This window comes from Aotus nancymaae, unplaced genomic scaffold (assembly GCF_030222135.1).
Source record: "Aotus nancymaae isolate 86718 unplaced genomic scaffold, 86718_ANA_hifiasm-v0.15.2.pri h1tg000007l, whole genome shotgun sequence".
NCBI classification, from domain to species: Eukaryota; Metazoa; Chordata; class Mammalia; order Primates; family Aotidae; genus Aotus; species Aotus nancymaae.
Window position 1 is genome coordinate 55,157,154 of NW_026988418.1, and position 27,172 is coordinate 55,184,325.

Consider the following 27,172-nt stretch of genomic DNA (forward strand, 5'->3'; position numbering starts at 1 on the left):
TCTCTGAGCAACAGGCCATGCTTCTCTTATTCAGTAGTTCAGTTTTCACTAACTTAACTGCAGATGTGTTCTTGGTGGGATTTATTTCTCATCAGTTGAATTATGGGTACTTTGATAAAATAATGATGGGTTACCTACTTTTAATAGAGCCATTGTTTTTAAGAGTAAAATCTTGTCAAGATAAGGTATATCATACTTATGATCTGCTTCCGTCTCTAACTCCATAATTTCCTTTTGCTTCTGTGATGCTATTCTATTATTGAGAAGAAATGGTATCTTCTCAGTGTCAATTTTACAAAGAATGCTAAGCAATTTCAGTCTTTTTTTTTTTTTTTTTTTTTACCCCATAGGGTAATTTTTTTTTCTGGAGAAATAATTCATAGCTGTATGTCAAAACCTAGAGTTGACAAGTTTTCAAAAGTGGGATTCTTTTGTTGTGTAGGTAGGGCTGTTGCTAATGAATGGGTGTTAGTCATTAGGGCATGTGTATGAATGGTAGTTCTGAGATACAGCATTGGCAGCCCCTCTTGTCCCAGGAACTGAGTCCTGGTTTTGTTTTTGATAAGCAAGTCCTGGTTTTGTTTTAATAAGCAGGTCATTAGCTGATATTTGGTGTAAATGTTTTTTGATGTGCATAGCTGGTATGTGGGTGAATATCTGCCTGAGAATGTTGTAGTCACAAATGTATATTATGGAATTTTGCAGATTTTGGTGGATATCACCTTTTTCTAACTGCATATCTACAAATGTAATGAGTGAAAGGAATGTTGAGCCAGTAGGTAGAAGACTTGTGTTCTGGTTCTGGTTCAGACATCTTGATTTCTATGACTTTAGTTAAGGGCCTTATTTCTTCAAGTTGCAGTTTCTTGAGTAAAATGGTGCCAATACCAATTTGCATGCCTCATAGCATTGTTGTGGGGATTAAATGACATCATTTTCTATGAGCAGCCTCCTTGGGAGTGAGAAATTTAGGGTTGTGAGATGACTTTCTGATTTGTTTGGCTGAGGTGTTCGTTTGGCTGAGGTGTTCGTTTGGCCAAGGTGTTCATACAAGCCATAGAATACTTGTAGGCTTGAGAGGAGGAACATAGCTGAAAATCCCTGCCAATTAGAAGCTGAGATGTTAATACTCAATATATTCTGTGGAGTGTAATCAGATGCCTTGCTTTTCTTCATGATGCCAAGTCAATACCAGCTCCATCTTAAGGTAAAGGAGATGCTTGTTAGTCTCATTTTACTTGAAGAAACTAGCCAACTGATTTAGGATATGGCTGGCTAATCTCTGAAACTCAGTTTTGAAATTGAGAGTAAAGTCTTGTATTTTCTGAAGGTTGCTGCTTTTGGGGCATTTTCTGTGTAAGTGGATGGGCACATACAGAAACTTACTTTGCTCAAATTTATAAACTTATTCTTCTTAACAATTTTAAAGCCAGATAACATTGGATGGGGGAGGGGAGAATGCTAGATTTATGTGGTGTTTTTTTAATACAAAACTTTGTATTTGAGACTTTCTGTGGTAACATATATTTAGGCTCATAGCCAAAGTGATTACAATGCATCGGTTTTAATATTTTCAGTGAGGTAATGTGTGCTTTAGTGGGGAGGAGGAAAAATGTTATTTAATCTCCAGCACTACACTAAGAACCACATTTACTAAATCCTTTGTCCCTTTGCTTGAACTGAGGGTTACTTGCTTTTATACTGATTTTCCAAAGGACTTAATCCTGTTAAGGCGAGAGGTGATGGTGGGAAGGACATTCCCATGGGACCTGAAGTGGTGTAACTGGTAAAACTCCCTTTTTAAGTCCCTCTTGTTCAATGTGAGTGTCACTCCCATGTCCCTAAAGTGGAATGGATTTTTATTGAGGAGAGAATTTTAATCATGATAAACAAGAGGTGGAAATATTTCCTCTGCCAGCTCATTGTGACCATTAAAGTCTGGAATAAACTACCATCATGCGGATTTTCTTCTTGTCTTGTGGGAAATTAAGAACTTGGTTATCCTCCTCTTGGAGGGAGATAGAAAACTGCTGGGCCTGCTCCTTAGCAGCTTAGCTTGGCTGACATTTTTCAAGCACTTACTATGGCATTATAGCTGGGCTGAAGCTAGGTGGAGCAGACATCACTTAGGTGTTACTCAGCTCCAGAATCTATCTTCTCCTGGAATTCCCTTAGGCTTCCAGACAGGAGTGGCAACAAAGCAGGTGAAATAGGAGGTAGGCCAAGGCATCTGCTTGCCTGCTTGCTTGCTTTTCTTCTCCCCTCCCCTCCCCTCCCCTCCCCTCCCCATCTCTCCCCTCCCCTTCTCTCCCCTCCCCTTCTCTCCCCTCCCCTTCTCTCCCCTCCCCTCCCCTTCTCTCCCCTCCCCTCCCCTCACCTTCTCCTATCGCCCTCCTCTCTCCCTCCCTCCTTCTCTCTTCCTCTCTTCCTCTTCCTCCTTCCTTCCTTCTCTCCCTTTTGCCCTCTCTCTCTCCCTGCCTCTCCCTCTCTCTTCCTCTTTCCCTCTCTCTCCCTCTAGAAGTTTATGACTCATTTGTGAAAGTCAGGGAAGCACTGGGCTCAAGAAGGCCAACACCCCTTCTATGGCTTACCTCCCCATTTTAAAATTTAATATATTAGAATTTATATTGTTTCTTTTGATCCAAGATCTTCAGACTGAAGCTGGATAGAAATCTTTTGACCTCTCCAGAACAAAGAAAGCCTTTATCAAAGACAGTGTAACTTTTTGGGTTTGCCAAATTAGGTGTTGCTGCAAATGGAGAAACCCAGAGTTCTCTTCTGCACTTGAAGACACAAACATGGAAAGTTTAAGTTCTAATGTGGTCACTTAATATATATAAAATTTTCTGTCTTTGCTGTCTTTGTCATTCCAGCAACAACTGGATGAGCAAATAGAATGATTGTGAGCACTTGCAAACCAGATTGTGACAGTTAGTGTGTTGAGCTGCTTTTATTAAAATGACTGCTACAACTCTGCAGAAATCTGATTAGTCTTGAAGATAAATTCTTGCTTACATTTATAATAAAGAAAGAATATGAGTAATCAAAGGCTTACGGAGTTGGAGGACTGGTGTTTTTAAGAGGAACTGGTTTGTATATTGAAATTATCAGTTCCTCATCACATGTCATTAAGTACACATTGTTATTTTTTTCTGTTGACCAGGAGTCCCAAGTTGTGTTGATGTAGGATATAGATTTATGTCTGAAGAAACAAAGCAAGGGAGAATAAAATAAATAAAAATTGAAATTTAGGGCTATATTTTATGTTTTCTCCCTTTAGTATTTAATGAAGATTTGATATTTTTCTATAATCTGCCTTCCTCTGTTCCAAGGTTTTAGCCTCAGGTGTGTTCTCTGGAAATGGCAATCATAAGCATTTATAATCTCCAAATTTAGATATTTCCCTCACAGTGCTGATTTCTGAGCTTATTTGAAATACCCTGGGTATGAGTTGAGGATTTAGGACCTTTTGAGGTACTTGGGTTTGGACAGTTCTCAGTGATGTGTATAGGAATTTGGGCTTCCTGTATAGGAATTTGGGTACAGGAATACTATTCACGGTGAACAGAGTTTGATTTTGGCTGAAGGCATATTATCTGACCCAGATAATAATATAAAAATAATCCAAATGTTAGGACCTTAGCTTCTACGAACCCTGACTTGAGAATATTAGCCATACATGTAGTTGGAATCTCCTCTCTGCGATGTTTACACGGTACATTGATTATGGTGTCCTGATGACTTCTGTCCCCAGCCTTGTGAGTAGCCTTCCTTGCTACCACCCAAGGATGTTTTAAAAAGGCTGTGAGGAAGGATGCCTATGGGGAAATCTGAGGGTGTTCTTTGGATTTTCCCTGTTTTGTTTTGGGAAGTATCTTTGATTTTGTATAATAATATGTAGCAATCTTAGGTTTTTCCATTTTCATTTTTAACATAATTTTCTTTCTTATTCTTTCTGTTTGGGGGTCTACTAGAAAATACTAGAAATTGTCTACTCCATTTAAAAAGTGTTCTGAACAATTTAAAAGAATGTGTTGTTTCTTTTGGGTATACAGCAAGAAGATTATATATATTTATAAATTTTTTCCAACAAGGGTACTTAAAATCATGTACTTAAAATTAAGGGCTTAAAAATACCAAGCTGTACTTAACAAAGTAGTCTTTAGAAAACTTTAAAAAGGGAGGGTTTACTAAAAGCACAGGAAATTGGTGACAGGCAAAATTTGTCTTGATAACAGTACAAATAAAGATAGTAGAACAGAACAGATAATACAAGATGTAAGATAAGACAATGGAATAACACTTCATATTCGCCTTTTTTGACCACTAAACAGCACACAAATATGTAGCCCTTTTTGTAGAGAATAATTTAATTTCTACATATGATACAGCTTCTTCCTCTGTTGGATTTTATTACACTGAGATTCTGAACCTTCTGGCATGTAAACTCTGTGATCATGCTGGTCAGTGTCATTTTACAAAGAATTAGATACTTATATTGAAGTCTTGTTTGGATCACATTGGTGCTTATTGTTCTGTGGGTCTGTATTAGTGAATCTACTCATGGGGAAGATAATACTGTACAATGAAAGCAGACTATCTTAGTTTCCCATTCAGTTAGAATTTTTTATTACTCTGTTTTCTACATTTTTCATTTAGATGTAAATTATTTTGGCTTCCATTCAACCTATTTCAGTCAGTTTTTGCCATAATACACATGGCTTAAGATTTATAGGTGGGTAAGAGTGGAGAGTGTATCTTCATTAATACAAATTATAAGAAAGAAACTTTCAAAACTGTTTTAGTTTTGCAAAGATTAGAAAAGTACAATTCTACTTTCCCAACTTTTCATCCTTGTTAAAGGCCTGGAAATTTGCAGCATTTTTTTCTTTCTTATTTTACTTTTCTAATTTGTTACACAAAATGAAATCTCACACATAAACTTATAAGCTGAAGGTTGGGTGGTTTATTCGTAGGTTTTGTCTTAATTATATGTGTTTAGTTTATTGAATATCTTACTGAGTATTGCGGACCTGCTGTGGGCCAGGCACCTTCTTAGATCTCAGGTATACAAAGATGAGCCAATTATCGTTACTCTGTCTATGGAATTTGCATAGAAGTGGGAGAGAGAGATGAGTGAGGCAGCACTTATTATACTACATCTACCTAGGATAAAATGGGAGCATAGAAAAGGAGGATCTGTATCAGTGGGTCTGTGAGAGCTTATTCAGGAAAATAATGCTTTATCTATGATTTGTAATATAGTAGGAATTTAGCAAGATAGAGAAAAAGGAAAAGGAGATAAAATATTTTTCAGGTGAAAGAATGTACATGTGTATAGAGGTGATCAATATTAGCAAATTGGCTACATTCTTAATTTGTAAGTACATGTAGTTATTTCATACCTTATATTTCATATAGAAGAGCTAAATGCATTAGTCTCATCTCTGAAACCCAGGAATTGAAATTTAACACATGCATAAATTGAATTTTTTCTACAGTCTTTAAAATGAGAAAAAAAAAAGAGAAAAACCACACAGTGTATAGTAGATTTCAATATAGCACAGCAAACATCGATGAATTTTGTTTTTTGCAGTAAGTTCAATATTATAAAATAGGACAAAATTGGAATTTCTAAAATCAAAGATTATTCTAGATTTATCAGCTCACTGGAATGAATTCTTTATAGTATAATAGTATGAAAATTCTGTTAGTAATATAAAAATACTCATGAGTTCAGTTATTGTTGATTATATTTCCTTAATTTAAGGTATATTTTCAGTTTTTTAAGCAGTAATATTTTTCTATGACCCTATTGCCCTGGCCTTAATTTCTGGATCTGATATCAGCATCTCTTAGGTAGAAAACACATTTTCTATTAGATAATATCTCTGAAGAACATAGAAATCCTTGAAACACTATTAGGAAAACAAAGTTGATATCTCTCTTATTGCATTTTTTTTTTTTTTTTTTTTTGCGTTTTAATCAAGACATTTCAAGGAGAAGGACAGATGTTTCTCCACTTCGTTTTTATTTAAATGTACCACTTGGGATTTGAAGCTTCTGCACTTCTTCTGTTTGTTTGGATTTTTTTTTTTCATGGCTTGATTCCCAAAAAGTGGAATAAAAAATTTAGTGAAAGTTTTGTTGTTTGAAATTGCAGGATGCTATGAGAATTATTGCAAATCCCTGATGTCTCCTTGTCTGACCTCAGTTCTCCTATTTTTGGTAATAATGCAAGTAGTCATTTTAGAAAACTTTGCTTTGTTCATTTTACTGAGCCTCTTCCAGAGGCCATGTGCCAGAATCCACAGCAGCCAACCACAGCCAAGATCCTAGGGCGTAAACTCAGACTTCATCTCTCTCAAATACTGCTACTTGAAATTTGCATAAACGTTGAAGAAAAAGTTAAAAGAGCCTTGTATAACTCCTCTTCATGTATTTTAGGAGCCCTAGACATTCAGGACATTAAAATATCTTCTGAGTGAGCAGTGGATCTAAGCACAGATACCACACTGCAGACAGGGAGGATATGAAAAAAATCATGTGAGATAGACAACAGACAGAGAGGCTTATTTGAAGAGGCTAGAAAGCAGCAAGTAATGCCAATTTAAAATGATTACATGTTAATGCAACAAGTAAAACACATTGAAGGCTGCTCCAATTACAATGGCTAAAGTACAGACTTCATTACTCAGGTTAGAGATTCCTAAAACAAAGGGAGGCTTTTAAGCCAGTGATATGTAGCTGGTATATTGAAAGCATTAGAAAACCTAGGTAAATGCCTAGAGGAAATTTTAAGGGAGATTTCATCAAGTCTGGATACCTTAGCCTTATCCTTAAATGGATAAATTTCTGAGACACTGGAACTGGTTAAAATCAATGGCAGCTTATTCTATTGTTTGCAGTTTTTATGTACAATTGAGACTGATAAACCTGAATAAATACTAGAACCTTGTCTGGACTGAGTTACAGTCAGTACTAAACATCAAGGGTTCGTGTTGTATTTCTTAAAAGTTCTTTTTGGAGTGATTCTGAAATTGGTATTAAGAGGGTAGCTAAGGGTATATAATAGCTATTTTTATTATGTTTGTATTTATCTTAGAGTCATTTGGGTAGGTCACATTCTTTTTGCCCCTACTCCCAATTTCTCCCCATTAGATTGTAAGGACCATGAGGACAGAGGTTGTTTGTTTTATTTGTGCTTAATTTTCATGCAATGCCTGGTAGAGGACAATGCTCACAGTAGTTGCTTAACAAATATTAGTGGAACTTCATTAAAATTGACTTTTTGCTCATACATATTGTTTATTTTACTGTTAGTGGATCACTTCTCCTTATGCCTTCAGTGCTATACTTTTTTAAAAGAAGGGTGTTAGTCTGTTTTGCATTACTCTAAAGGAATACCTAAGGCTGAATAATTCATAAAGAAAAGTGGTTTATTTGGCTCATAGCTCTGCAGATTATACAAGAAGCTTAGAGCCAACATCTGCTTCTGGTGAGGGCTCAGTAAACTTTCACTCATGGTTGAAAGTGAAGAGGGAGGAGAAGTGTAACATGGCAAGAGAGGAGAAAGCAAGAGAGATGTCAGGCTCTTTCAAACAACCAGCTCACATGGTAGTGAGAACTTACTCATTACTATGGGTGGGCAGCAAGCTATTCTTGAGACATCTGCCCCCATAATCTAAACACCTCCCAGTAGGCCCCACCTCCAACATTAGGGATTACATTTCAACATGAGATGGAAGGGACAAAATAGTCAAATTATATCAAGCAGTTAGCTGTTTTTAATTTTTATTTTATAGTTCAATATTACTTTTACTATTGCTAGTGATGGCAACTGGGAAGAAGTTATTCCATTTATTTATACCGCATCCTAAATTGCATAAACTCTTCTGTTTTTCCAGAATTCTCAGTTTGTTTAAACTGGGGTTTGATTGACATAACAGATTTCCCAAAGGCATCATTTATTATGTAACTAGTTACCAGGAATTTAACCACCTACTATGTAGTTAGCCTTTCTTGAGATTTTACTGTGTATCAGACAATGTTCTAGGCTGCTTAAATGTATTAATTTAGTTAATTCTCACCAGGACAGTGAGACAGAATTTTATAGGTGAAGAAACTGAAGCACAAAGAAGATACAGAGATAGTCAGTAGTGGAACTAGAATTCAAACCCAGATTCATCTGATTTCTGCATCCATGCTTTCAACTGCTAAACTGCTAGCTGAATATTTGCTTCAAATATTCAGAAAAGAAGAAATGTTTTCTATTTTCCAGGAACTTAAAAGTGAAAAAGCAGAGAACTAGAAGACCATGTAGTGCTGAATTGAGAGTCATGAGTGTTACAAGAATAGGGGGTGGAGGCACTGTGAGGACCAGAACCCTCCAGGGGAAGCTTTCTGGGTGAGGCAAGAGATGAACTGGGCCTTGGAGGAATGGGTATAATTTATATAGTAATGAGGAAGGCAGCAATCAGAGGAAGCACAGACCTGCATGGAGGAATGGAACCGAGTTAAATGGCGATCTGTTGAGGAAAGAGGGCATAAACTAGGTAGAGAGTGCAGTGGAAGTGGTGGGTAGTGATACTGGGCAGGTAAGGTAAGCTCTGATCTGGAAGGCCAGCGTGGGAGCTTAGACTGGCTGAAGTAAGAAATGGCTTACCCTTGGAAGAAAAAGTGCCAGACTTGGTACTGTGTGAAGGTACTGCATAGACCTCCCAGCTGGTTCTTAGGAGAACCAAACTGAGGGTAAGTTCTGAGAACTAAGTAAGAGCTGACAGCCATCGTAGGTTAAAAAGTAGTGGGGCAACATGTTACAAGTAGTGCTTCTGGAAGGTTAGATGCTATTAGAATAAAATCATTGCCATTATGAGGAGCTAGGAAAATGGATATCTTCAGTCTAGTCTAAAAATGGATGACTTGAATAAACTTATATAAGAAAGACAAGAAAAACCTTTTTACTCACTGGAACATTTCATAATCTTGACTTTTTTTCAAATATAAATCTATGCCATTTTTCTTATTTAAAACAGCTGAGTAGTTTATTCTCCCACGTAGGGCTGGGATCCTTACATGGCCTTTTGTGATCTAACCCCTGCCTGCCTCCCTGGCCTCTCTCTTTGCTGAGTAACCTCTAGCCGTATGAACCTGGAATACGAGTCTCATTCCCACTTGAAGGCCTTTATACTTGTTTCCTCTGCCTGGGGTGCTCTTCCCTTGTATCTTCATGACACTTGTTCATTTACATTTTAGCTCAAAGCATACCTCCTCAGGGAGGCCTTTCCTAGACACTATCTGAGGTACACTTCTGCACCCCCAGCCTTCATGATTGCTCTGTATCCCATTACTGGGTTTTGTTTCCAATAGAACTTATTGATGTCCAAAACGATTTTATTTATTTATGAATTTTTTAGCCACCTTTTTCTTATATAAATAAGGTTCCTGAGGACAGGGAGTTTATTCTGTATACTACAGTATCCCTGACATCAGGGCCTGTGCCTGCCCATAGTAGATGCTTTCTAAATATGTTCTGAATATTAGATAGCTAGTTCCCAAATGCACTGTACTGAAAATGTATGAAAATTGGAAATTGGCTTCTAGATTTTTATATTATATTGCCAAGTGATAGAATGATGAGATTGAAATCTATTTTTTACTTTTTTTTTTTTTTTTTTTTGGTGGAATAGAGGAAGGCATGCACAAACATCAGACACATACACAGTAAATAAGATTTGTTTCAGCCTGCAAGTATTTATTGAGTGCCTGCTGTTTATGGCTTAACATGGAAATTTGGGGAAAAAGTCACTCTTTGTGAGTGACTAGTTTCTTGGAGTCTGTTAAAGCATCAGTTTAAGCATCAATTCTCTATGGTCTGATTTAATGTTTCTTTTTTTACTTTATAAACATGAAGCTGCCTTCCATTATTGTTAAATTTACATGTTTTACATTGGAAAAAAGTATGTTGGATTTTGAAATGAAGTCTTTCCCAGTCTCACTTTTATGGTTTCAGGTTATCAAAGTTTTAATTTCTCTTTGTATGGAAAGTAAGTATAATATTGATTTATAAATTGCTCCTAAGTAAAGCCACGAGTCTCAAGATTACTTTATTTTTCTTTTTTAAAAATTAGAATTGTCAACATATAGTTGTATACATTTATGGAGTACAAAGTGATGTAATAATTTATGAATGCAATGTAGAACAATTAAAAGCTAGTTAATGTATCCTTTCATCTCAAATATTTAACATTTTTTGAAATTTACTCTTAGCAATTTTGAAATGTGCAATTCTCTATTATTAACTATATTCACCACACTATGCAGTAGATCTCAAACATACAAAAAAACATGTTCTTATTGTTTAACTGTAGCTTTGTATCCATTGGCCGTCATTTTCCCATTCCCCTGGGCCTGTAACTTCTGTAACCACCATTCTCCTCTCTGCTTCTATGATTTTAATGGTTTTCAATTCTACATGTAAGTGAGAACATGCTGTATTTGTCTTTTCGTGCCTTATTTCACTTAGCATAATGTTCTCCAATTCTGTCCATGTTGTCTCAAATTACCGAATTTCTTTCTAAAGGCTTAATAGTATTCCATTGTGTATATCTACCACCTTTTATTTATCTATTCATCTGTTGATGGACACTTCCATAACTTGACATGGGGGTACAGATATCTTTTCAATACACTGATTTAAAATCTTTGGGGTAAATACCCAGCAGTGGGATTACTGGATCATGTGGTAATTCTATTTTTAGTTTTTTGAGGAAACTCTGCACTGTTTTCCACAATGTTGTAGTAATTTACATTCCCATTAACAGAGTAGAGGGGTTCCATTTCTCCACATCCTGTTTATTCCGGCAATATATTATCATCTAAGACTTCAATATTATATAGCTTTTGAGTATTTTTTAAAGTGGACACTCAAGCCTTCATATAGTTGTTAATGTGTGGTTCATCAGACCTATGGTATCAACATCACCTGGGAATTTGGTAGGAATGCAGATTCCCGGGCCCCCTATGGGCTTAATCAGAAATTGTGGGGGTTGAGTCCAACACTCTTTTTTAAAAAGTCCTCCAAGTGATTCCAATGCTTACTAAGGTTTGAGAACCGTGGCTCAGTAAATGTTAAAGGTTCAAGGTAGCATGATCCCACAAATCAGCCAGATGACATTAATTATTAGCCTGGTAAGCCCACCTTGTTTTCAGTTACTGAGTGTGATTGGTTCACTAAGGCTAGGCTGTAAAGTTATTTGCTAGATTGATTGCTACATATTGACTTTGGGTTGTTTGTATTTCTCTGAACCTGTCACTATAATGATTTGCCAGGACACTTAATAGGAACAGGCCGTGATTTTTTGCACCCATGGCTTTCTGTGTCATGGGTGGCTGGGTCCTTATCCACTCCTGGATAGGTTTCTTCAGGTACTGGGCATGCCATTCATGAACTTTTAAGGAGGGAGCTGTCACTGGTGGATCACAGGGGACCTTCAGGGACATTTAGTTAACTCTCAGCTTGGTTTACAGGTACAGAAATTGAGCTGGTGGATCACAGGGGACCTTCAGGGACATTTAGTTAACTCTCAGCTTGGTTTACAGATAGGGAAATTGAGCCCCCATGAGGTTGTGTTTTGCTTGCAGTTAGGCGTACAGACAGGATTTCAGGTCTCCTGAGTCCCTCCACTGCATCAGGATTCCTGCAGGGGGACAGAGCTACAGCTTTTTTCGTGCCTATAGGACATTTCCTTCTTACTGTGAGGGTTTTATTTATTTATTATTTTATTTAAAGAAAAAAAGTAAATAGAAAAAGCCCAGAAGTTCTCACTGAAGCTAATAAAAGTGTCTAAAGAGAATGAAAAAAATCAGTTTGAGAACTTTGGTATGGAGGAAATAACCTGACATTAAATGTTTTAATTATAGTTGTTGCATTGGGCTTATCAGTGTGGGAAGAGGGAGCATTTCAGCCTTACAGGGAAGTGGGATATGGACAACAAGATGACCCTCTTCCTGAATTTGCCTGCTTGGGCCTGCAGCCTGGTGACTCTGTGTGATCCCAGCAGCTGTCAAAGAGATGGGTTGGACTTAGTAGAGACCTGGGTCCTAGGCCCAGCACTGCCACCAGCTAGTGGTGCAGTGTCCCATAAAGAGGCCTCTTATTCTCCTTGGCCTTCACTACTGGTAAATGGGTATAATAATATCCACTCTGCCAATCCTGAGAAATTTCAGGTAGTGGGAAGCAGTATATCTCAGTGGTTAAGAGCCGAGTCTCTGGATTCAAATACTGGCTTTCTAACTCACTGGTATGACAGTAGGCAGGCCACTTATCCTCTGTTTTCTCACCTGAGAATGGGTATAATGAAATTTACTTATGAAGATTGAATTTGTTAGCTAATTTATGTAAAGCACGTAGAACAGTGCCTGGTATTTAGTAAGTTCTGTGTTAGTTCCTATTATTATTACTATTACTATTTAAAAATATTATTTTAAGGATAGGATGCATTTTCTATAAACATATTCTCAAATGATTCCACTAATGGATACAGTACTGGGCAAATAAAGGGCTTTTATGCAGTAATTGTTGGTGGAGGAGTTCTGACATCCAGCTTACACCTGGGCTGCTGGTTTTGATGCCAGGGATGGGCAGGCCTAGAGTCTCTGATTTTGCACAATTTATGCATAGAGTGGTGTGGCAAGAGGAAGCTTGGAGGTGGGAACGTCTCAGTTTTGCTTTCAGGTATTTATACATGAACTGTCATAAGAGGTGGACATCTTAATAACCTTCAAGAAAGAGTTCATGAGCTTCAATTTTGATATTTATTGTTTGACTAGGTTTCTTTCTGTCTTACCTTCCCAGTTGTTAGGATTCTTAATATGTATCTTGGTGATGAAAATTTCAACTCCAAGAGCTAAACAATCAAGATATTGTAATTATCCAGGAAATGATTGGCAGATTTTGGGTAGACTTCTTCCATTCCTGACTGAAATCAATGAAAATTTCTACTATTGCTGTTTTGTTCTTTTTTTCTGAAAAGTCTGTTTTTGGGAGGGACTCAGATGGTAAAGTGTCTTTTCATTGTCTCTTAAAGGGAATGGGGGAATCACAGGTTTGAGAATTTTTGTTTTATCTGTATGTATAAAATTACCTTCTCCTTTTATTTATTTTGATACCCTCTCTACAATTTCTATTCATGATCGACTCCCCATCTTTTTATTTATCTATGTCTTACATTACTTCTTTTCACTGGATCCTAATTTAGTGCCTGGAAATACTAGGCTCTCAACTTCAGTTTGTTGAATGACTGTTATTGCTGTTTCTGATTACTTCTCCAAGTGGTCTTTTTTTTTTTTTAACCTTCAAAACTACTGCAGAAATGGTCTGTTTTAAAACTTTACCTGAAAGCTAAGTAGTTATTCAGTATCGTGGTGATCTATTATTTACCTAGCATTTTCCTAAACATTCATTAACGAATCCTTATAATACTCATCAGAAGTATCTAAATCCCAAGATGATCTGTCATGTCATAGATGGTAGAGCTTTAATTTTTAATTGGGAGATGGAGATGTTACAGCTGGAGATACTGAAACACAGGGAACTAAGAGCATCATTCAAGACCACAAAGATGGTTCTTGTTGGAAGATACTTTTGGGATGGAAGTATTTTGGAAGATACTTCTGTGCTAGAAGCCAAAAAAATAAAGAACTGATTAAAACTTTAAAAAGAAACCCAGATTAGGTGGGAAAGAATGTTGATCTGGATTGGATTACATTTCTTTGGTGGGTTATGATTGGTGACTTATTTCTAATGTGCATTTGTTTTTATTTTTAGCATTGCAGTGTCGAGATGGCTATGAACCCTGTGTAAATGAAGGAATATGTGTTACCTACCACAATGGTACAGGATACTGCAAGTAAGTTTTTCTCTTCGTATATTTTCTTTTTAAGATAGAACACTGGACAAGATTCTACTCCTCTATTTTTAATGCTTCTGTTGAATGTTACTGGTTCTTGAGCTTTCCTGGTACAGATTTTGTTTGGGGGTGAGGATGGAAGGATGTGGATGCCTGATAATTGGTCAATAAGAACTTCTTACTATCTTACTGCTATCTTTCTCATTATGAAAAATACTTTTCAGTGAGTGGCTACTTAATGTATACCGGGTAGGCTGGGTGCAGTGGCTCATGCCTGTAATCTCAGCACTTTGGGAGGCCAAGGCAGGCGGATCACAAGGTCAGGAGTTCAAGACCAACCTGGCCAACATAGTGAAACTCCAACTCTACTAAAAATACAAAAATTAGCCGGATGTGGTGGTGCCTACCTGTAGTCCCAGCTACTCAGGAGGCTGAGACAGGAGAACCACTTGAACCCAGGAGGCAGAGGTTGCAGCGAACTGAGACCATGCCATTGCACTCCAGCCTGGGCAACAGAGCAAGACTGCATCTGAGAAATAAAGATCAGTCCATCAATCAATCAGTTTATCTATCAGATTCCCTTGTGTTTTTCAGTTTAAGGCATACTCTTAGAGTCTCCCCTTACCATTTTAGCTATGATCTTGTTTTTAAGTAAAACCAAATAGATACCAGCTTTAACATTCTGCTCAGTATATGTGAATGTTATATTCATATTTTTTCTAGTATAAAAATATGATTCTGAAAGTGAGAGTAAGAGAGGAAGATGTACGCATATGTGTAGATGGGGCGGGAAGCAGGGGTTGTGAGTGTGTATTATTATATGTGGATAAAAGAGTAAGGATGAAGAAAATGTAGGCTAATTCTTGGTTCCAGAGCATTTTTTTTTCCTTTTTCTCCAACCATCTCCTCTAGCCAAGACATTTTGTTTGTTTGAGGAAGGCTGTGAGATAATTTCATAATAGCTTTTCTAGGTTTCCTCCAAATAATTTTTTTTCTCCTACATCATTTGAAAATTTTTGAGAGGAATATGTATCCATTCTATTTATTTCAGGGAAGATGTTGGAAAAATAAGATCTGGTAATATGAAATTTATCTTCTTTTCCTTCACTTTTATGAGGTGTAGTTTTTCTTTGCTTTGGTAGAGGTACTTGCTTAATAAGCATTTTAAGTGAGTTTATCCAACACATTTTATTTTTTACCAGAAATATAATTATGGCTTTTTCCCACTGAGATCCATCCTGACACCAGGATTTAAATTTTTTAATGTTATAGAGAAGATTTTTTTTTCAAGTCAGAAACAATTTTCTTCACTAAAGTGAAAATATTTTGAGCTGTGATGACAGTAAAGCTTAACAATAGGTTGTTTGGATTGGAATAAAGACAACATTGGAAATAAAGTTTTTCTGTAGCTGATTATGGGCTGCTCATTTAGTTTTTCTAGCTGGGGGAAAAAAAAACATGTGGTGCATTCTCCTCTAAGAATGGAGATACGACTGGAGATAATAAGGGAGGGAACTTAATACCTAAGAGTTGGCCACTGAAATCTTGTTTAGTCTCTTTGTGGCATCTGGTCCCTTAGTTGCTTGCTTTATTCTGTTATTCAACTCTTGCATTGGTTAACCCACTGCATTATGGTCATTTGTTGATGTGTTTCTTTCTTCTACTAGAATGTGAGGTCTTAGTCTTATGCATTTTTTGCATAGTTGATGCCTAGTACAGTGCCTGGTGTAGCTATTGTTCGACAATGTGTTTTTAAACAAAAAGGTGCTAAGTAGATATCATCACACACTTGTTTCTTGTCTATTTATGTTAAATAAGAAGACACTGGTTCTCTTCTTTAAAATTACAGTGTGGCGATTCCTCAAGGATCTAGAACCAGAAATACCCATTTAGCCCAGCAATCCCATTACTGGGCATATACCCAAAGGATTATAAATCATTCTAGTATAAGAACATATACACACATATATTTATTACAGTACTATTTACGGTAGCAAAGACTTGGAGCCAACCCAAATGCCCAACTATGATAGACTAGATAAAGAAAATGTGGGGTCAGGCATGGTGGCTCACACCTATAATCCCAGCACTTTGGGAAGCTGAGGTGGGTGGATCACCTGAGGTCAGGAGTTCAAGACAAGCCTGGCCAACATGATGAAACCCCGTCTCTACTAAAAATATAAAAATTAGCTGGGCGTGGTGACAAGAGCTTGTAATCCCAGCTACTCAGGAGGCGGAGGCAGGAGAATCGCTTGAACCCAGGAGGCAGAGGTTGCAGTGAGCCGAGATCGTGCCACCGCATTCCAACCTGGGCAACAGGAGTGAAACTCCATCTCATAAAAAAAAAAAAAAAAGAAAATGTGGCACATATATTAGCATGGAATACTCTGTAGCCGTAAAAAAGAATGAATTCATGTCTTTTTAGGGGACCTGGATGAAGCTGGTAGACATTGTTCTCAGCAAACTAACAGAGGAACAGAAAGCCAAACACTGCATGTTCTCACTCATAAGTGGGAGTTGAACAGTGAGAATACATAGACACGGGGAGGGGAACATCACACACTGAGTCTTGTCAGGGGTTGGGGAGAAGGGGAGGGAGAGCATTAGGACAAATACCTAATGCATGTAGGGCTTAAAACCTAGATGATGGGTCGATAGGTGCAGCAGACCACCATGGCACATGTCTACCTATATAACAAACCTGCACATTCTGCACATGTATCCCAGAACTTGAAGTAAAATTTTAAAAAATTTTATGTACTTCACATAGCATTTAGGATGGTAATACCATAAAGAGAGGCAAGTTAGTTCTATTTGAAGATGATTCAACTTGGTGACTTATATATAGAGAATTTCAAATATCTTCTAAATGTTGGCCCATATATTTTTGGTTTGACATGGGGAGAGAAGGTTTCTAGGGGAGGCCAATCTCTGAACACTTACCAAGAGAAGACACCTAAGGGTCAGTGTTGGGAAGAAGTCCAATAGTTCTTTTTTTTAAATTGCATTTTAGGTTTTGGGGTACATGTGAAGAACATGCAAGATTGTTGCATAGGTACACACATGGCAGTGTGATTTGCTGCCTTCCTCCCCATCACCTATATCTGGCATTTCTCCCCATGCTACTCTCCCCAACTCCCACCCTCTCCATAGTTCTTTACTGGACTGTTGGGTCACTAGTCTCACTCTCCAGCCAAGATTGGAGAGACAAAGTTGCCCTCAGTGCCTGGAAGAAACACTGCTTGAGGGCAGGCAACTGTGGTTGGTGAAAATGGAGCTGCCTATATTCTGTCCCCAGGTACTTGTTTATTGCTGATAGGATGGAATTCTTATGGATACAGTTTTGGGTATGTCCCTCAGGTGTCTCTCCTGTTGTGAGGGAAACAAACTCTTTGAGTTAAGAGTAAGAAAAAATTTGGGGGCTGGGCACGGTGGCTCACGCCTGTAATCCCAGCACTTTGGGAGGCAAAGGCGGGTGGATCACGAGGTCAAGAGATCGAGACTATTGTGGTCAACATGGTGAAACCCGATCTCTACTAAAAATGCAAAAATTAGCTGGGCATGCTGGAGTGTGCTTGTAGTCCCAGCTGCTTAGGAGGCTGAGGTAGGAGCATTGCTTGAATCCGTGAGGCAGAGGTTGCGGTGAGCCAAGATAGCGCCATTGCACTCCAGCCTGGGCAACAGGAGCAAAACTCCATCTTAAAAAAAAAAAGAAAAAGAAAAAGAAAAAATTTGGTGAGGCCATCCTTTTGGGAGACCAAGATGAACAACAAAACATGTATAAAGAGTGATTCCCTACGTCAGCAAAAGTAATATTAGCATCTTTAGAAGTGGCAGGGTCAACATAAGTGGACACAGACAAAGCAAGAACAATATCAAGGCAGCTATGTCAATCATTCTACAGTGCTTTGCCAACCTCCACAGAATTCTATGCAAAATTTTATGCAAAAATAATGTGTACTTAGCAGAGCTTTCAGTATATTTTCACCAACGTTACCTTTTTTCTCTGGGGAAGATGATCTAGCTTATTCAGTAAATATTATTTTTACAAAATAGTAAATAAATATTAAAACACTGAGAAGGTTTATAAAAACATTCTATCAGGCATGCAGGGCATGTGATTATCTTTTTATTCATGAGATTGCTTAGTGGATTAAGAAAAGAAAGTTGAAACTAAATTCCTTTTACAGGGCCAGGGTGGGGGTGAGTGGTGAGTGGTAGGATGGGAACTGGTAGAAAATGTTTTAAAATAGAAGGAATCTGACTATCTGTTTAAAGAGCATATGCTACTGATTCAGCTAAAATATAATGATTGTTTATAGAAATTATAAAAATCCTTGATAAGATCACATTGACAGATGAAGATAAGTACTTTAGAAGATTAGTTTTTTACTCAGCTCAATTGTTTTTTCTCACTGTTAGGAGCCTAGGTACCCTATCAGTCTGTGATTAGATTTTGATGCCAGATGAGGAGAACCTGTGTAATCTTGCATAAAACTCAATTATTGCTGTTAAACAACTACCGTCAAATCTTAATAAAGCCCTCTCACTACAGAGAAATAAGACATCTTATTCTTTCCCTTGTCCTACTGGGAGGTGTAAATATATAATTAAATTTGATGTCATTAATCACTTTCAAGTTGTTTGCTTCAGGCTTTCAAATATAAACCATTCAAAATCCCAATTTGATTAAAGATCATGGACAACTCAAATTCACTAGGATCCTGGGGGTAGGTGAGGCTATGTTTTGTATAATTGACAAAGTCTGCATTTTAAAGACATATTTATTATAGTTATTTAAAATCTTTGTCTGCTAGTTCTTAACATCTGGGTTGTCTATGGATGTGTTTCTGTTTCTATCAACTGCTCTTTCTTTGGACCATGGGTATGATTTCCCTTTACTTCACATGGTAGTTTTACATTATTTACTGGACATTGTGGGTGGTAGATTTTAAAGTTTGTTTCCCACTAAAGAATGTTGAGTTTTGTCAAGATTGGCAGATCATCTTTATCCTATGGATGCTAGGTTTTAGGACTTGTTAGGATGGGCCTACTTCTATTCTGCCCTTAGTCCAATGATACAAATCTTAGTTGTGGCATATGGCTCTTATTTCCAAGATGTGGCCCTTCTAGGGGTTCAGTGGAAAGTGTGAGGGGCCTACCAAGCCCTGGGGTGTTTATCAAGCCCCTCTAAGGCAGGACTTGTCTTCCCAGCTCCAGGAACCTTCTGCTCAGTCTTTTCAGCTGTCCAGCGCTTGCTTTCTCTTGGGTTTCTGAATCTTACCTTGCTCATGCACAGTCAGGGATTATTTAATGATTTGAGCAGAGTTGTATACATACATTGAAGCTACCCACTCTATAGTTCTGTGTTTTCCAGAATTCTTCCTCCTCACATTCTAGCTGCTGTGACAGCTCCAGATACCTCTGACTCCTCAGCATAGCAGGACTTCCCTTTTCTGCTTGCACACTCTTCCTCTTCTGCTGCATAGACTGGGGTGTACCTTCGGGGGAGTGGAGCAAACCAAAAAAACTGTAAATGTTGGTTTCAAATAGTTTGCTTTGTTTTTTCCGGGGCTTATATCCCTTCTAGTTTTTGCCTGCTTTTGGTGGCTCTCCAGTGCCTTTAATATTTTGTCCAGAGCAAGAGGGTTAGTCTGGTATAAGTTACTCTGCAATTATTTTTCATGATGAAAACTGGAACTATAAAGGGTCTTTCAGAATTTCCTACATACCACTTGGTAAATATCTAACATAGTGTTTGTGAAACAGCAGAAAATCACCATGAGTTGTATAGGTTTCTATAGAAAGGTGCTTGCATTTGATAATATCTACTTTTTGCCAAAGTACTGACCTAAAAATTACATTTTAAGGTGAATTATTATACAATGTTATAAAATACAATTTTGTGTCACATTTTCTCTAAAACTTGTCTGGTAGCGGTAATAAACATTAAACATTAACAGCTAACAATTTTCCTTGCCAGGATTAGGGAGTCATGTTGGTGGTCCAGGTCTCCTGAATCCATCCAAGAAAAACTAGAGTCATTGCCTTCTTTGTCTTCTTGGTAAATGTCTGTATAGTAAGTAGGGAGTACAGACACTCCTAATCTCTTAGAACCTAGCTTTTCATGGAGCATGCATTAGCAATGTTTGTGTTGTTGTGCTTCTCCTCCAGAAAGGCATTTTCAGAAGTCATGGCTGACTCAGCATTTTCCCCTTTTCTTCACCTTCTTGTGAGTGCATTCAGGGTGGTATAGGGGCATTGTCAGATCAAAGATATACGCAGGGAAAAATATCAACTGTTAAATCACTTTCTCTTTCTTCTCAACTGAAACTGGTTCTGCCAGCCTCGTTCCTTCAAATACAGTGCCTACTTAGCTGAACACTGTGTATATAGTTTTTCGGGAAGATGATAGCAGAAGCTTGGCTACTCTTCCATAGTTATCTTTTTAACATAAAACAAAGAATGCTGTTTTTTGGCTCATTAAATACCTTTCATAGATTAATGTTTTCTTAAAATGTAATGCGTTCAGGGTTTATTAATTCAAGAGTTATTTATTGCATGCTATTTATGCATACCACATATAACAGATAACTCAAGTCTGTGGTAGTAGTTGTAGTTAATCAATATTGTTATCATATTATTTCACACTTCTTTGGGAAGTCATAAAATAATTACCAGTTTGTTAACCTGGACTTCTTAGAGAGGTTCAAAGTAAAGCCAAGTGTGAAATAAACTGACTATAGTATAGCCTTCTGTACAGGAACCACCAGTGAATGGCAGGGCTGAGACTATGGTGAAATGAGTAAGGCACTGGCCTCATTTGTGAAATTTAAGGGAGTGCCAAAAACTCAGTAATCAAAATCAATAATACTTTTATGTAGCTGTTCAGAAAATCAGAATTAATGCAGAATAAGTTGATAATTATCACAATTTTAAATAAGGAGATCAGTACTACTGATTTTTTCTTTTGCCTCATGACCTAGTATGGTTCAGCCTGGCACTGGTGAGTGGACCAAGGAGCCTGGAAAAGCCATGAAGAGGACGCATGCCAGATAGACTTGAGTTTGAGTTCTGATTCCTATTAGCAATTGGATCTTTGGCAAGTTAAAGTCTATAATGCTAGCTAACATTTACTAAGCACTTCCTGCGAATTAGGGTCTGTTCTCAATTAAGTAGTTTGCATGTATTTACTTTAGTCCTTTTGTGAGAGTATAGGAAGCTCAGAGAAGTTAAGTAATCTGCTCTTTAGCTGACCTAAGATATACCCTTGGAAAATGTGCTGTCACTCTGAGTCTCAGTTTGCCTATAAATAAAATGGGATAGAATTACCTGTTTTAAGATGGTAGTTCAAATGGAACCTTCTGAAAAGGAAGTGTGGAACATTCAAAAGTATACAAAATGGGGGCTTTTCAGATCAGGAATATGTTTAAAATGCTGCTTTATGTAATTTCTGAATTTAAAGACAATAGCATTAGGTAGACTTGAGTACCTCATGTAATACTATAACACTGAACCTGCGTGTAGTTACATGAGTGTATATGCACCAGGTTTGGTGAATACCGCATTTCTGAGAAATGGCCTTTGACTTGAAAGTTCAGTGTAATTACTATGGATGAAATATAAGAAGAGGGCAGTGAAGGTGGGGATAGAGAATATTGTCTATTAAAGTGTACTTCAGTAGAGAGAACTAATTTGAAACTTCTCCCTTCTTTTTGCTAATGGAACAGGAGCAAGTCCAGACAGATTTATGGAGTTGTGAAATTGAGACAGGTTAAATTCAGTGACTTCTGATAAATGTTGTTGCCAGCACAAAAGTCCCAAATTCTTGAATATGGTACCTTACATCTGCATAGTGAGTTATAGATGCATATGGGTATGTCCTGTGAGACTTTTCCTTGTATTAGGACTTGAAAACTGGACCCTTTAGCAGTATCATTCTTAAATGATTCTTGTTAATACTTATGTCCTATTAAAATCCTTTATCAAATATGATGTGTCCCTAAGGGGTCTTTTGTAAAGGAAATCTTGGTTACTAGCATCTCCCTCTGTGGCCCAGGCTTGAGTGCAGTGGAGCAATCATGGATCACTGCAGCCTCCACCTCCTGGGCTCAAGCCATCCTCGTGCTTCAGTCTCCCATTTTTAAACTTTTTATGGACACGTTCTCACATTTTGCTCAGGCTGGTCTTCGATTCCTGGGCTCAAGTGATCCTCCCACTTCTGCCTCCCAAAGGACTGGAATTACAGGCCTGAACTACCGTACCTGGCCAATTACTAGCTTCTTAACACATAGCAACGTAATTCCCATACTCTTTTCAACTGATATTTATTCTTTCAGTGGGGCCTTTATATATTTCAGTACTCAGTGAAGAAGTAGGAGAATCTGGTTCTTAGGTTCTGCCTGTATCATTTTAGCTGTCTTGGGTAACTGCCAAGAAATTAAATCAACAAATGTTGTCATGCAACCTGGCATTAATGGATGTGAATTTAGCTAGATTTCTTTCAACACAGTCTCCAGGTTAACCATAATATTATATGAAGTTTCTTATTGTTCAGGTATGTCTTGTTAGCATCATTAATTTCACATAGGATTTTTTTTCTCCCTTTTTTTTGTGACTAAGCAAAATGCAAACTATTTCTCCTTCAGGATCTAGAGAAGCCTAATTAAATTCTTCACTTTAATTTTGTCGATATCTGCCCTTATCAAGGATAGCAAAGGAGTGGGGGATATCAGAATATGAAAAAAAAGTAATGATCTAAAAATTTCCAAGCTCTTTAAAATTTGTTAATCTAGCATAAATGTATGGGTGTGATAGAGGTTCTCATTAGGCCTCCTCTCAACATTCAGTAGTTAGGAATGAAGTTTAGTGTCTCTCTGGCCTGCTGTCACATGTCTGTGTATGCACACATGTGCGTACATGTGACTGTGTTACGTATTTTGCTTTCATATTTCTCTTAGTTGGGTTTTTCCTTACACCCCAATGTAAGGTAAATTAAAATTTCTCTTGGATTTCTGCACATTTTCTAGATCCTATTTATTCACTGTCAGTGACCTTCTCTAGCACTTAGTCCCCTGTGTCCACAAATGTATTGCCAATTCTTAGACTTCATCAGCCTTTCCCTATGAAAAAGTAATGTAGTAATTTCTGCTTGAAATGCTCTTCTCCTAAACAGTCTTTTACTTGATCTTTACCGAAAGGGTTTTATGAAAGAAAGGTGAAAATAAAGACTAAGAAAGACATTATTTAAGTGACAGATGATATTATTCAGCAAACACATTCACCTGGAGCATTCTATCCAGTTTTTTGCCTTCACATAAATATGAGGAGAAAAGTAAGTGTAATAAGAAAATAATCTGATAAGGATTTATGTAGAATAGGAGCATTTAGGGTTTTAAATCTGTAGAGATTCAGATCACTTTCCTGCAGTCACTGTCTATAATCCTGTGTGCTGAACATTGAAGGTTAGATCAACTCTGAGGCACTATAGAATCTTCACTTTTCAAACAAAAGTTTAATTTTTATCACACTAGTATTTACTGAGCAGGTTACTGTAATTGATCACTATACTGGGTATTGTGAATAGACAGAAAAACCCAAGAGGCTTGAGTTGCCTGAGTTCTTTATTCACAAGTACACATACCCAGAGAGTGTCTGACAATGAATGCAGTTTCTCGTGCATAAGACACGGTGGCAATCTTCTGAAGTCTTGCTGGGAAGACAAAGCAGAGATGTGTAAAATAAAACAGTCTGTAATATCCCATTGTAGGGGCACAGATAATAACTATGGAGAATCAGACAAAGGAGCAACTACTGTGGGACAAAAGAATAAAATCAGAGGACTTTTGGTGCACTGCTTAGATGCTAACTCTTTGAATATTAGTGGTACCTTAGAAAATGGATAGGTAGGAGAAGGGTATTTGAATATTAGTGGTACCTTAGAAGATGGATAGATAGGAGAAGGGTAAGAGGAAGAGAGCTGAGGAGACTAGAAGGGACTGTTATTTCCTGTAATAATCATTATCAATTTCTTACTAATTTTTCTTTTTAAAAATTTTTTTGTTATACTTTAAGTATAATAAAATGTATACTTTAAGTTCTGGGGTACATGTGCAGAAAGTACAGGTTTGTTACATAGGCATACATGTGCCATTGTGGTTTGCTGCATCCATCCCCCTGTTATCTAAATCCAGTATTTCTCCTAATGCTGTCCCTCCCCAATGCCCCCACTCCCTGCTATCCCTCCCCTAGCCCCCCACCTGCCGACAGGCCCCAGTGTGTGATGTTCTCCTCCCTGTGTCCATGTGTTCTCATTGTTCAACACCCACTTATGAGTGAGAACATTTTTTCTTAATGACACAGTTTCAAACGTTTTCTACATCTTGATTGCTCTCTTCTGTGTATACGCCAGTTTGTGTGAGCTTTTACTAAACCAGTATATGGATTAATCTAGTTTCACAGTGACAGGTAAGTAATTTAAAAAATCATTCTTTTAGCACATGTTAACTTGAATATTTGGAAGTAGAATATCTAGAGTGTGGGTGAAGGAGAGGACCAGGGGACAGGAAGAGAGGGCAGCTGGGAGCAATTACCGTCCCTCCCTCAGACCTTTTTGCCCTTGACTCTTGATTCTTGTACTTCTGCCAGACAGAGAGGCAGGTAGGCTTTTGGTCATGTTTTTGCAAGGAAAATCAGAATCTTAAGACTCTCTAAGGCAAGAGCAAGATTATGTGTTGGGATAGGAGAAGTGGTAGAAAAACAGAGGCACTAAGAAGAGGGTTGGTTTTCATATACTGCATAGTTCACTCCCTTAGTTGAGAATTCAGATATCTCAACCTCAAATATCTTCTGTCCAGCATAATGGCTAGATCTGATTCATTTGAGGGATCCAGAGTAAGCAAGCATCTGTTAGCCAAGTCTTTGGTTACCCCAAATTAGCTCAGGTCCTTTACTGCTTGTTTCCTCTGATTATATAGTACATATCCAAACCCTCAATTATCCAGAATAAACTAGAGCTGCCTATTCTGTGTGGAAAACATTTGATGGGGGTTAAGATTCTCTTGCCTAGCCCATGGTACTGCCATGGTTGTTTAACTGCCTGTCACTTTAAGATTTTGAAATACTGGTTCTTGTTGTGTAAGCCAGATACATCTTGAGGAATTATTTTACAGGGCAGCTTGCCCCTTCTGAAACCTCAGTCATCCTGAAAAGTAACCCAGTACCTCCTTGACTTTATTTTTTCTGTCTAATTCTATTTGTATACAGTATTTGTGGTGTCTGATTCTCCGTCTCATATTGCTGAAACTCATGGCCTGGAATTTCTGGATCACTCTTAAAAAAAATTGACATAACTTGATTACTAATGAAAAAGTGATTCATTTTCTTCCAGGCAAAGGCAGACACTGACTGTCACAGTTTGTGACAAAAGCAAACTCTCTAATTAGGAGGCATCACCTGTTCTCTAAATTTTACGAGAATTAATGATAGCATCATGAGATGGGAAATGAGTAAGGTAAGCGTTCATGCTTTGTAGAGAGGATGCATAAAAATGAGATCTGGATAAAGCTGTACCTGATTTAACTTAAGTAGTTGATTTCCTGTCAGCTTAAATTTAGTGCTTCTCTTTCCCAGACCATCGTCTCACATACATACGTCAGTCAGCTTTAGCCTTGTGTAACTAATCAGCAGGTCAGATTCCATAGAGAGACTGAAATACTTACCACCATTCTATACTCAAGAAATCAGGAGTTTTTTGGGAGAAGATACTTAGGCCTTTCTATCCCTTTTAAATACAAGATTTTTTTCCCCATTGTCCTTACCTTTTTAAAATATATTGTTCCTTCTCTTTGCTTGTTCTTTGCTTTCTTATGCATCTGTGAGGGGCTAGCTGAAAGTGTGAGTTGTGGAACAATTCATTTACATAAGCATGTATGGAACCATCTGTGCACCTCGTGGGTGATGGGCACTGTGAGGGATATAAAAAAAGAGACACAGCACAGTTCTTGCCCTAGGATCTCCTGCTTGGAGTGGGACAGTGGTCAAAACATATACAATTACACATACCCAAACATTAACATCAGCAAGCATCATTACATCCTTGGGTGGTATTGCCAAGGGACTTCAAAGGCCTAGATTATAGAGTCATCACACTTAGGAGGTCAAAGGGACTTTGGAAAGCACCTTTGCCATTCATTTTGTTTTATAAGTGAGGAGCCTGAGGCTTAACACAGCTAAGTGAATTAGCCTTTATTACATAACTCATTAGAATGTAGCCTGGGACTAAGAGCTGTTTCTCCAGATCTCATTAGGCAATCTGAAGATTCCCCACTATTGCTTTTCATTTTTGGTATCCAAATAGGTACAATTGTTTTTGAACTAGGAAAATCCTTTCAGACCAAAGAGTAAGCTTTTTAAACTATTCTGCTTTCAGATATTTTTTTTGGACTTCAGAACTTTGAAGGTAGTCATCCACCAACATTGGGGGATGGAAAGCAGGCTCCAATACTTGCTTTTCTTTCTAGAGATCTTCTTTAATTTTCAGTGCCAGTCACTACAGAATCTAGCAGTTCATGCTATTGAGGCCACTTCGTAGGAATTTTTTTTTTTTTTTTTTTTTAACTCAGGGCTCCAGGTCCCTGGTCATTTATGTAGTCAGTCTTTTATCAACGACTAATGAGAGACTAATGAAAGTGCAAGAGGGAATGAGGACTGTGTGTGTGTGGTATGTGTGCCTGCACATGCACACGTGCCTCAGGCCTCTATGTGTGTATTGGATAACTTCATACTTGGGGGGTGGGAGGGAAGGTGATTAAAAAATAATCTACTTTGCATGGAGTTGGCCCAATTTGACTGATTTAGAGGTGAATGAGGGTTAAGTAGTAGTCTATATATCAAGAATCTTAATTAGTTTTTAAAATCCTTTAGGTAAATAGCTCAACCCGGTTGTTCCCAAACTTCAAATGTATTTATAGGGTCTTTTTAAGGGGTAAAGATTCCACGAAGCCTTCCATTTTGCCCTTTTGCTTCTGTACTGAATAGTTGAATGCCTTCTATATGCCAGTCATTGTATTAGGCACTGGGAGTATGAGAATGAATAATTTTTAGTCTGTTGACAAATAATCATAATAAAGGCTAATTTGAAGCACAGCATGTCAGGAATATAAGAACAGAACGGGTATCAAGGCTGTTTTTCAAAGGAAATAACATTTAAGCTGAGACTTAATGAAATTTTAGGGCTTGGCCATGAGAAGGTTGTGAAAAGC

The 27,172-nt window shown here is 37.7% G+C and overlaps 1 protein-coding gene across 2 annotated transcripts in view; it reads left to right on the forward strand.

Moving 5' to 3' along the window:
• Window positions 1–27,172, forward strand: part of NOTCH2 (notch receptor 2) — a 159,410-nt gene that overhangs the window by 26,348 nt on the left and 105,890 nt on the right. For both annotated transcript variants that reach the window (XM_012458827.3, XM_064372641.1), the window contains exon 2: window positions 13,829–13,910. In XM_012458827.3, coding sequence (XP_012314250.2) covers window positions 13,829–13,910 — 82 coding nt within the window. The remainder of the gene's footprint in view (window positions 1–13,828; window positions 13,911–27,172) is intronic.